The sequence below is a fragment of the Podarcis raffonei genome, chromosome 15 (genome assembly GCF_027172205.1).
Source record: "Podarcis raffonei isolate rPodRaf1 chromosome 15, rPodRaf1.pri, whole genome shotgun sequence".
In the NCBI taxonomy this organism is placed as follows: Eukaryota; Metazoa; Chordata; class Lepidosauria; order Squamata; family Lacertidae; genus Podarcis; species Podarcis raffonei.
In genome coordinates this window covers 28,828,010-28,840,496 of record NC_070616.1, presented here as the reverse complement: position 1 = coordinate 28,840,496, position 12,487 = coordinate 28,828,010, and the positions used below count along the sequence as shown (strand labels likewise).

General features: G+C 45.6%; 1 protein-coding gene across 2 annotated transcripts in view; it reads left to right on the top strand.

Annotated features, from left to right (window-relative positions):
• SIK3 (SIK family kinase 3) overlaps nt 1-12,487 on the top strand; it is a 94,865-nt gene that overhangs the window by 55,557 nt on the left and 26,821 nt on the right. For both annotated transcript variants that reach the window (XM_053366281.1, XM_053366280.1), the window contains exons 2-3: nt 3,750-3,866; nt 5,083-5,146. In XM_053366281.1, coding sequence (XP_053222256.1) covers nt 3,825-3,866; nt 5,083-5,146 — 106 coding nt within the window. In that variant the 5' untranslated portion in view covers nt 3,750-3,824. The remainder of the gene's footprint in view (nt 1-3,749; nt 3,867-5,082; nt 5,147-12,487) is intronic.

Here is a 12,487-nt window from a genome sequence, read left to right as displayed (position 1 = left end):
CGGACAAGCCCCATAGTTACACGCCATCCTGACCTACTTTGGGAAATTGTAGGTCAAAAGCCAAGACATTCTAGCTTCACTGACTTTTCGTTCCATAACGATAGAGGATCTTGGAACTTGGGAGCAATGCAAGATCAGCCAGAGCTAGCAGTCATGCAGTCCACAATACTGGGTACATTGGAGCACTTGTTTCTGGCTCAGATGAAATTGTTTGCTCTTGGAAGACAGCAGTGCTCTTAAACACCCTGAATCACTTTCTACCACAATGTCGTAATAATTCAAAACCAGAGTGGTGCAGATGCAGGAGATGAAACAGGTGGTGTACCTAGACAAATGTGTGAGAAGTTCCACCAGGGCTGCTCCTCACAGCTCTTTGGCTGTTACTCATACCATCTTTTCAACATAAGCAGTAGACCTCTTTGCCTTTTGCTTCAGGAAACTTGAGAATTGGAAGATGAGGAACAGGGGCCTGAGAGGTGGCACACTGGCAGTTGGAGGGTAGGGACAAGCCTCTTCTGGCCTGGATTTCAGCCCCCCTTCTCCCTCTAATCCAGGGGTAGGCAACCTAAGGCCCGGGGACCGGATCCGGCCCAATCGCCTTCTCAGTCCGGCCCACAAACTGTCTGGGAATCAGTGTGTTTTTACATGAGTAGAATGTGTGCTTTTATTTAAAATGCATCTCTTGGTTATTTGTGGGGCATAAGAATTCGTTCATCCCCCCCCCCCAAAAAAAATATATAGTCTGGACCACCACATGGTCTGAGGGACAGTGGACTGGCCCACGGCTGAAAAAGGTTGCTGACCCCTGCTCTAATCCATGGGTAGGCAAACAAGGAACCAGATCTGGCCCAATCGCCTTCTAAATCCGGCCCTCAGACGGTCCGGGAATCAGTGTGTATTTACATGAGTAGAATGTGTCCTTTTATTTAAAATGCATTTCTGGGTTATTTGTGGGGCATAGGAATTCGTTCATTTTCCCCCTTCAAAATATAGTCTGGCCCCCCACAAGGTCTGAAGGACAGTGGACTGGCCCCCTACTGAAAAAGTTTGCCGACCCCTGTCTAATCCCTGCAGAGGGGAGAGCACCACCAGCTGGGCTCCCATAAATTCATTGCTGAGCAATGCAGAGGAATGTTCAACTATAAAACAGCACCACTTATGAATTAGCATTACTTGCACTTGCTCCCAGTGGAGCTTTGAACTCTGTTTCAGAATTATGCCCTTAACTTCTCCCCAGCAGTGTGTTGGGTAGTTCTCCCAACCTTGCTTCTCAAGCATTGGTTTCTCAAATTGCGAGGTTGAAGTTTGGACAGAAGGAAAGGAGAAGGCAGCTTGGATTCTGAAGTACTTCTAATTGGTGGCAGCATGAGTGCTGGGAGCTGGCATAGTTCCTGCAGATGCTACACGCTTTGTTAACGTCGCATAATGGGATTGTTAATTTCCCTGGGCTTTTGTTTTGGAGTTTCACTACTGAAGAGATTCTGTTTATAGATTAGTTTGACACTTAATTGTGGCCACAGTCCAGTGCTTTGAGCAGAATCTGGGTCAACCTGTGCATGAACTTGAGGCATCTTTGGAGTATATGGGGCTGACTACCCTGAGCTTACTCAGCTGCAGTTGGTGGAGACTGTACACCCCATTGGTCAACATCCCCAGCCAAAACCTTGAATTGAGAAGCTCCTCCAGGGTTGGGTTGATAACACCTATGGCTTCCACTGAGCGTAAATGGGTAATACCGAATGAAGTATCAGGAGCCTCAGAGGGAGGTTTGCCAGTGGGTATACACTTCATAATTATCCAGGAAAACTCACTTGGTTAATGTTCAGATGAGCTGGGGGTTACATTAAGGCATATTTTAATCCTTTTCTTCCCCAGTAACAGACTCAGGGGAAGCACACCAAGTTCTCTGACGAATCTTGCTGTTGAGGCTGCAGCATCCTGCTGATCTGTCCCACTGAATTTATAATGGGAGCAGTCATTTGGGTTGGAAGTTGTCTGAATTCTGGAGGTGTCATCCAAAGGCAGCTCTTTTAACTTGCTCTTAGAGCTCCAGCAGCTTTTAACATTGGCCATTTCAATGGCAGACCTTTGACACGGTCTCTTTACTAATGCTTACTGTACACACATGGCTGGTGCTGGTGGAGAAATTAGCTCTTTTTGATCAGCCTACCAATATTCTATACCACATGTTGGAACACATCCACAGCTACATGGAAGGGAAGGGGTCTTTGCTCACCTGAAAAGATCACTGAAAAGGGAAAGAGGAGGAGAGAGATGCATCAGTGACCTATGATTCTGCATTTCAGGGAAGGGTGGTGTAGTGGTGAAGATTTGACTGGGAAAACATTTCGCTGGCTGAGCAGCAAGACAAGAGAGCTGCTGTGCTTAATCTACTTCCCTACCCGTGAAAAGGCTTTGCTACGACATTTGTGCCAGGAAGGCAACAGTGACTTGGGTTTCACGTGGAATTGGACATCTCCATGGGGACGGGTAAACAGGCAGCTTCAAAGACTGTGGAGCATGCCTCAGTGAGGACATTTGTCAGTGTGGAATGAGACACTTGCTGTTCCAGGCAGAGCACTAGAGGAAGCAGTAATGAATGGGCTGGGTAGAGGACAGCAGCAGATTCCTCTAGGCAGGTGTCACTGACTAGCACTTACCACTAGTAAGCAGGCAATAGTCCTGTGTGCGCTGTTTGCATGTATGCTGGCATAATTCGAGTGTATAGAAAACATTCCATGCTATGAAAAATAAGTGAACGTAACATGAATAGAGTGGCCTAGATCCAGGAAATCTTGAATTTATCAGGGCCTAGACAGGATTCCCTTTGATTACATATGCCATACTAATAAAATGGAAATATACATGTTGGGCTGCTAGCAATCTGGACTCTGTTTTCTAACTATTCCACACTGTGATGGTGATGCTTTAATATTCAAAAGACGCTGAATTGCAGTTCTTTCTCTCTTTTTTAAAACTGCTTTGGAGATCTGGTGCTTTAGGCTTGCTTGTGCGGGTATCGCACTAAAGGGCTACAACCAGGAGACTAGTCCTGGTTAGAATTATCCATGTATCCTGGAATTTAAGATGTTAAAAAATGGGTGCTAGGTGACCTGCGTTTTTACAACTGGAAAGTGGCCCCATGAGATGCAACTAATTTCTGGTCTACATCTCTAGTAAATGGAATGTTTTGGATGTTTATAGTTTAAAACGATCTACTCCTCTGGGGAGAGAGAAGCTTTACTGGGATTGCTTATGTTTCTCTACATTTGTAGTAAACTTCAAAGTGCTTGGAACTGTCTGTAAAACCTGTTTCCTTTTCACCTCTGCACATAAGGGGCAAGGCTGCTTGATGTGAGATGTTGCAGACATTCTGTGGAACAACTTTCTTGACCCAATAAATAGGACATAGGTGTGTGTGGTGGTGGAGAGGGGTGCCATAGTGTAATGTAGAGCATGTGGGAATGTTACAGGTTCAACCTTTGGCACTTGCATCTTAGGTGTCAAGACTGGGAAACACCTGGGCAGCAGAAATGGAGGGTGATGGGCTAGATGGACCAGTAGCCTGACTTAGGCGGTTTTGTGCAAATCCCCAATAGTGACTGTGCCTTGATTGGTGCGATAACATCTTTCTTGTGAACAGTTTGGAAACTGACACTTTTGCTATAAGAGGCAATGATGTTCCTGAATTCCACTTGACCAGTCTGAGGTTGTGTTTTCTAATGGCCTGTCTTGCTGGTCCCTTTCAGGTTGCCATAAAGATAATTGATAAGACTCAGCTGGACGAAGAGAACCTCAAAAAGATCTTCAGAGAAGTTCAGATCATGAAGATGCTTTGCCACCCACACATCATCAGATTGTATCAGGTATGAATGCTGTGTGTTGGTGTCCACTCTGAGGATTCACTTGTTAGTGTCCTTGAGGTTTGGGAGTAAAGACAATGGGTGGGACTAGGGTAGGACATGGGAAACCACCAAATTCAGCTGTTCAACAGGCATTAACAGAGGTAGGCAGCTTTTGCAGTGACTGCTGCTGGAATGAGGCCTCTTAGCTTCTTGAGAGAACCATAACCGTTCTCTTGCCTTGATTTTTTTGCTTCCAGCCTTCCAGGCCACTTCTCCCCACAATTCACTGTGCCCTGCATGGTGAGGATATGGAGTCCCTGAACCTTGGCCTTCAGGGAACTTGTGGCTGACCAGCCTCTTTTCCAGGAGTTCCCCTGCTACATCTCCAGCGGTCTGAATGACATGGTAGACAGTGGCTTTGTTAGCCTATCTACATCATTTACCCAAGGAACCAAGGTTATTTGGCACAACAAGAAGGCTTTAATTGGGTGCATTTTTTGCCTGAGACCTGTCAGATATCTGGTCTGGATTAAACAGAATGGAAGGGCCTCCAGAGTGAACAGCCAAGCTGCTGTTGAGATGCTTGAATTGCTTGTGGGGTGTTCTTTGCCCTTACAAAGAGACACTGCTGCCTTTGCTGGCAAGTCTGTAGCTACTTGAGTGTTTTAAATTATGAGGTCAACGATGGAGCTTAGCTCCACCTCTGAAAATGCTTTAGAGCATTGCACCTGAATGCTTTTGAGAAAGCAGGGTGTATGGGCTGGTCTTTTTTGCTGGCTGAAACATCCATCAGGTCATTCAGATTAAATGCCTTTATATAATTTGAATTAAAATGACAGACCCATCCTTATAGGCTTCAGTTACCATATTTGCAAGTTGTTGTTCTTAAGAGGCATTAATTACCCAAAGGCATTCTTAGCATGGCTTGTGGAAGTACCTTTAGAGTAACATTGGCCCCTCAGAATGGGAAGTGTAGGCTCTTTCAGCTTGGAAAAGGCATCTTGAAAACTCACTTCCAGCATTTTAGCCTGAAGTTTAGCCTGTCTTGCTTGCTTGATGTTTGGGACCTTAACAGACCTTGTGCACTTGAGTGCAGCCGCTGGGTGGGTGCTTCTAATTTGTTGAGTGTGGCTCAGTGTATTTAAGATGCAAGTCACAAAAAGTAAGGTCCAATTAGCGCCAGCTTCCTTTTGTCCTAGGCAATCTCCTTATCTGTCAGTTTTCTGTCCTTGTGCAGGTTATGGAGACAGAGAGAATGATTTATCTGGTGACAGAATATGCGAGCGGAGGGGAAATATTTGGTAAGTACATTTATTGCATTCTTTAATCAGATAATGTACTTAGTCAACTACAGTAAACTTAAAATAGCTGCCCCTCCTCTCCGCTTTCAGCTGAGTGATGCCCTTCAGGTCTTGGAACTTTCCATTGATCAACGTATTTGGTGGGAGGACTTGCAAGCTGCAGTGAACTGGCTTTGTTGCCTTCCTTGGGAGGAATAACATTTAAAAAATGAGGGTGCCTTTCATAACTAGAGGCCTGAAATGTGCAATCTTGGGAAAAGTTTTGCCAGCTTAAAATTCATTTTCAAAACTGGTGGGTGCATTTGAGCAGAGCAAAGCTGTTCTGAGTTGGCTTCTCCTGTGGGAAAGATGGAGCTAATGATCTACTGCAGCTTCTGTGAAAATTAAAAGGGGGGTTAGTTTGATAAATAGTTACTAGTAAATGGTCCCAATGCATTTCTGGCTGGAAAATTGCATTTTCCAGTGCATAAAACTCAATAACATCTTGGGCAGGCTTGCTAAATCTCCAAAGCTTCTGTGGCTTTCTATTGTGGATTCTGGCTAGCAGCATGCATACATAAACACACATGTACAATACATCCACATTCTCAGGGCTTTCGTGCCACCTGAAAACACTTTGCCCCCCTTATGGTTTGGGGGTGACGTGTTTTGCAAAAATGGTTTGGGTGAATTCTCATTCTACAAATCTCAGCTCTCTCCCATGACTCAGTAACAAGGGTAGGGAAGCTGTGGTCCTCCAGATGTTGAGTTTCAACTCCTGCCAGCCTCAGCCATCATGACAAGTGCCTTAGGGAAGGTCACAGTGAGGTTCTCCATCCCTGCTCTGCAGAATTAACCTCTGTGGGGCAGAGGAGGCAGCATCTGATTTCCAGTGGGGCAGAGCCAGCCATTTCACATTCTCCAGCTGGTTAAGGGTTTTTTGTTATTTTTTAAACTGTTGATAGTATATGATATGTCAGTGAAAAATGCACAGCTGAGGACTGTTGCTCTGCATTTTTCAAGAGCAGCTACTTGGGACTGTTCAAAATGCTCTGGACAAGCACTTTTCAGTCGGAAGAGAAAGACAGGCCACCAGTCTAAGTGTGCCTCTGCAGAACAGGACCATTCTTTTGCACTCAGACCATACACACACACATGTCTGACAGAGATTAGCCCCTGCAAAGCAGACCGCAGAGAGCAAGAGCACCTTCAAAGATGGCTCAAGCAAGCGGGCCAAGTCACAAGCGTAGAGTGGAAGTCATCATTTTAAAGGAAGCCATAGGCACTTCCGGTGAAGTTTTTAGTTTTTATTTCTTTTACTTGGTGATATTTTGTTCTTTTATGTAAACTGCTTTGGGGGCCCTTGCTAGAAATGGAAAGTGGTATGAAATGTTTTATAATGACATAACTGAAGAAACACTGCTGCATATGGAGCAACTGCTTTCAGCATTTTTAAAGACAGAGTAATGTAAAGAGTTTGCCCATGGAAAGCTGCCTTTATAGCTGGCCAGACCACTTGCCCACCTAGCACAGCGTTGTCTGTGGGGACTGACATCAGCGGGCTGACAAGAAGGAGGGGGTCAGGGAGAACTGTTTCAATCAATAATCAAGAACATTTTGACGAGATCTTGCCTTTTGGACTCTCCATGGAAGACTGCATGGCCTGTGGTTGCCTTGTTCTCCCTTTTGGTTGGGAGATGAGCTGTCCAGTGGACGGAACACAGAAGCATGAGCTCTCTGCTGGATACACCTGGGGAGGTTTGACTGGTCAGAAGCAAATTTGTCTTCAGTATCTCTCCTTTTCAGGGAGCCCCAGCTTCTGTCCCTTGCATATCTATCCTGAGCCGATCAGCCTTCCCTCCAGCAAGCCGCCCTGTGTGAGTTTGATCAGGCTTCTTCTGATGGTTACTAAAATAACCTTGTTACGTGCAGAGCGGATGGAAATCTCCCCATTGCTTTTGGAAGCCCTTCATGCTGCAGTAAATTCAGCTCGTTTGGAGCAGCTGATCTGCACGCCATCCAACCCCCGTGGCCTTGCTTGCTAGCTGAGAGCTGGCAAGCCTAATTGTGGAACCCGCTTCTGTCATCTGGCCTGTGCATCATGTTTACCTCCATCATTCCCCAGCTGTCTTCAGCCGCCACTCAAGATCTACTTTAGCCCTAAACCCCTCATCTGCTGGGAGAGTGAAACCAGAACTTCCTCTGTGTTTCCTAGTGAAAAGCTTCTCAGGAGCTCCAGAGAGGAGGAGGAGGAGATAGATTTGTTGAAGGAAGCAGAGGCCCAGCATTTCTCTCCCTTCCTTGATAACTTCCACCCTAAGAGGAGTGGAAGAATGAAACAAGACAGTTTCAGGCAGCTCCCTTAGCTGGCCACATGGCTTCCATTCAGCGTCTCTTTCTCTGTATGGGTGACTTGTTCCATTGGAGTCACTGGCTGCACTGTGAGCAGCTCCCAGAGCGGCTTCCCTGACTGCAGCTGTGTTAATAACGCCCTGTCGCTTGTTTACACTGCAGCTACTGTAAAAAGGAACCTGACATTTAGGGGGAGGGGGAGGAGACGGCTTAATTTATCCAATGTTTAAAGTGACTTTTTAATTTCCGTTGGTAATCTGGCCAAAGCTTGCGGGTAAGGAGCTGGAGCACTTGCAGGCCTGACGTGATCCAGAGTGCTGAGCTACCCTTTCCGCCGCCAGCCCAAGCAGATCATTGTCACTGTTGGCTTCAGAGCGGCCTGCGCGTTGCCTGGAAAAACAGCAGCAGGAGCTCTGCTGAGCAGAGCTGCTTCCAGGCAGTTGAACGCTGCTGGGCCTTTGTGGTGTAATGGCAAGGGGTTTTCAATTCCTCCTTCCCTTCTTGGCTGGGCCACCCATATAGCGTCATAGTGGGACTTGCAACCTGCCCCTTAGGCAAAACATAGGTGCAAATGTCAGTCTTCTTTTTGAAGGGGATGGCTAGTGGTGATGGATGGTGTTGCTCTACCTTTTGCTCTGACAATCTTCAGCAATTTCAGAGGCCTTCAGAAGGAGGGGCTGGGTGGGCATGAAGCACACATTACAGCTGTAAATCCTACATAAAGAGTGCGGGTAGGATGCAGTAATTTTCATTACATGGGAACAATAACTGCAGGAGATTGGAGAGTGTGTTTAGGATTCTCTAGAGTGGAGCTGCTTATTGGGCAGACATGGTCCATACCATGCATCTATCAATCCTAGCAGTATAAGCAAATTTCTCATATGGTCCATCAAAGTTCCCCTAATTGAATTAGGCCAGAGGTAGGAAGCCACAGGCTCAGGGGCCAAGCACAGCCCTCCAGGCATCTGTATTTGTGCACCCCACCCTCACCCTTGTGCCTGGCTGGAATGTGTCTCTGAAGTGTAATGATGTCCCTTGCTTGCCTGAATGTGTGGGGTGCAGATGTGTGGGGTGAGGGCAGAGACCTGTGGCTTGTGCACAACTGGGATGTAGCCTTCTGCACATGTGTAGTCACATCCATTGCTTGGCCCACTTTGTGCCTCTGGACCCACCCACTGACCTGGTACCAATGACCTGGTGTCTGGCAAAGAGCTTTTAGAGAGAACTCATTTATTTGTCATTAACCTAGGGAAGTGTTTACTTTAGAAAAACAAAACAGAACACCAGTTCAGGTCCAAGAAAATAGACACAAATCTCTGTGCCTTTGCAGCAAGATTGATCCCTGGCCATTCTTAGAAAGCTTTGATCCATTTGCAGGAAGGCTTTGTTGCTAAACATGTGCTTTTTTCCTGGGGCAATCAAATGGCTCTTCATAACATTGTTAATTGTATTAAAAAGTACTTCTGTTGCTCCTGTCAGTGGAACAAAGCCATGTAGACTTTATCCCAGCTGGTAACTACAAGCAGAGCCAATGGTGGCTGGGTCTGCTGGAGAGATCAAGTCTGTAGCCTGATCTCCTAATGGGATCCAGGCCTCTTTGGTGGAAAAGGGAGCTGGGATGGAAAGGGAGCCATTGCCTGGTCTTGCTAGAGAGGTGGATCAAAGTTGGAAGGTGCTGAATGGTTTAGAATGGGATCTGAGCTGCTTCTGACTACATCAAGCAAATCCTTCTGGTTTTACCCAACTGTTGAGTAACAGAGGAAGAGAGGGAGATTTGCTCTCATGAAGGACCTGCTCTACTGTTCACATGGAGCTCATGCACCTGAGATGATAGCTCTCAGCATATGCCCACCCCATCACCATTTGGGTGCCTGCCAAGGGCTGAGATTCATCCAAAAACATTGACCTAGTTCAGCCTTGTGCTTTAGGAACTGTTAAATTGCAGCGGGAAAGCCAGTGTGTGGTATTGTGAACGGCACCACAGATGCATCCAAGAAACCATTTCTTCAGAAGGAGCCTGCTTCTTTGGCCTCAAAGGGGAAGGTTGGGCAGTTTCAACCTGCTTCCCTTCATAAACTGTATTAATTATAGAGCGAAAGATGAAAGTCTGCTTTAGAGAATCAAAATTAAGCTAAAGTTTTCCCATTAGGTGGTTGTTTTGGCCAAAAGTGCCCACTAATTAAAATACCCAGGCACAAGCAGTTCACAGTAAATACTAATTACACAAACACATCAAAAGCCTTCTGCCTCTCCAGATAAAGAGCAATTTCTTTCTTTTGATGTTGCATTTCTAATATATTTTGATGGGGCTTTCAGCCGGCAAGCTTCTTTTCCTTCCCCGATTAAATTTCATTTATAATAAAAGATACCAGGTGCAGGCAGTGAAGTGGGTGTGTGGTAAAGTTGCAGAGGGTGCCTATACACACTTACTAGGAAGTAAGCCCAACTCAGTGGGACTTGCTTCTAAGTCAGCATGCATAGGATTGTGCTACTGTTCTTTTTAAGGAGCAGCTGAGGAGGTAGAGTCTTGGGTTTGGATGCAGGAGTGAACATTGCAGCTTCTCCTGAAGCCTCCCTAGTGTCAAGGCGGGAGTCAGGAACAGCTCAGCAATAACTCACAAGGTGCCAATGAAGTTAACTCTTTATTCAAACAAACAAAACACAAACACATTCTAAAACACAAACCCTCCTGGCCTCTCTGAGTGCACACATACATATGCCCCTTTCTTTTTTTTAGCACATACCGGGCAAATATTTCTTTAAGCTGAGGTGTGAAATTTTACTGCCCAGGTAGAAATGCAGAAGAGAGAGGGAGCCCACCTTCCTTTATGGGTTGAAAGATGGCTTGTGGGCCTATCAGCTGCAAAAATGCTGCCAAATTTGTGCAAGATTTAGAGCAAAGAGCAGCCTGTTGGATAATTCTGTATTTCACAATCTGTAGATGCAAGCTACCTCTGACATTAATCACTAGAAGGCGGAAAGGCCTATGATACAAAGCTGGTTATAAGAGAAGATGGCAAAAAGGCACCAGCTTTTGTCTCAGAGACAGAGGAGGTGAAATGTTTGTAACCTTCCTCCAGGAGATTACGAACATGGTTTGGCTCTTGCCTCTGGAGCCCAGTAACTATTTACAGAGTAAATTATTCTTTTATGAATACTCAAGAAGCAGTCCAAATGAACTGTGAAGGGAGGAAAGGAGGAAGCAAGCATGAGGGAGTTGCTTTTGATCCCACCTGGGAATGTAAGAAGGGCTTGTGGCCTTGACTCTTAAGCTCTCTGGGCCAGGAGTGAGGTCCTTGAGATATAGCTTGAATCCATCAGGCGCAGCATGGCTAACACTCGGAGATGATGGAGCTGCAGTCCAGCAGTATTTGGAGGGCCACCGTTTCTTTCTCCCCACCACCGACAGAAATCATATTGCTACTTTTACTTCTTCATAGGGCCTGGGGAATAAGGTATCAATTCCCTGTCTATAAAATGACTTCACTGTTCTGTGGGATAACTAGCCTCATATAACCCACATGCTTAGGTCTAATTAGTGCATGAAGGGGTTAATGCCATAGAATAAACTGTCCTGCTAGGCTTAGCTAGGTCACTCCCCTGCAGCTTGGGAGAAAGGTAGTCAAGAGTATTATTGTACCTCAGTTAACCATAGAAGCTCAACATGTGAGGAGGTCTGAATTGATTGCTGCAGTTCAGACTGCATGGCTCGTCTAACCAGCCTCCCTTGAGTTCCTTTACCCATAATTTAGGAACTTTTTCACCCCTACAACTAAGCCACATTTGCTGCCTGTGCAACTTTTCTGATTGCTGTCTGGAAGAGCACATGAAGCTAACATTTGGAAAGTTTGTAAGGAAACTATTTTTAACTTACCAAACATGTGGCCTTTTCCTGTGCTAGGAGAAGTGAGGAACTTTGGAAGGAACTTGGAAGGATATATTTTAAAGGTCTAACAGTCACTATTTCCATGCTTTGCTTTGCTTCATACTTGCTATTTTGAATCTCTGCTGGGGTTCTCTCACTAAAGCGTGTCTGTCCCAAACCTACAACTTGACCTCCAGGGAATTTTCCTTTTATGCTTACATTTTTCTCCTGCACCAACATATTCTGCCTGTATTACAGATAGGAAATTGTGCTTCAGAAGCTATGGAAACTCTAGGTTCAAATCTCTGTCAGACAGACAGACAGGCAGACAGATCTACTTTAAAAGGTGTTTATGTAGCCAAATCTTGGGAGAAAGAGTGGCATATACATATAGCAAATTAAAGACAGTACTTCCCATAGCAAAATGCAATAATGGTTCCATGCTTTATAATTGAAAACTGTTGTTCCTCTCTACCAGAAGCAATAACAGAGCGCAGCCACACTTTCACCTGACACATAGTTTGATTTTATTGTGTTCTGATTAATTCGTCTGGACCCGGGAGCTTTTCTCATTTTTCTGTCACTGTGCCTTGCAAAAACCTGGTCTTACCCCTTAAACTAATGCTCAGTTAAGCAAAATCTCTCTTATAAATGATATTCTGCACGTCTGATAAGATCCAATTCAGCGGGTAAGATTGGTCTTTCGGAAGACACAGCTGCAGAACAACAAGGAAAGCTTTCGGACCTGTGGGGATTCATTGACACACCATATGATCAAAATATGGGTCAAGCAAAATTGTGAAGGAGCCCATACTCTCCCTGGTGCATCCTCTCCCCTTTCCTCAAATGATGCTGGCCTGAGATGGGGCCTTCTGCCTAGACACATGATTGGCTCACCTAGCTCAGTACTGCCTGCACTGACTGGCAGTGACACCAGGAGTTCAGGCAGGAGTCTTCCCCAGCCTTACCCAGAGATGCCGGGATTTGAATCTGTGACCTTCTGCATGCAAAGCAGATGCTCTACTCACTGTCCAATGGCCCTCTCATTGAATTCCCAAATGGTTAGCAAACAGGCTCTCTATCTTGACCCAACCATTCCCCTCCCTCCACATTAATGTGTAGGAATTTATAATCTCCCCCTGCTT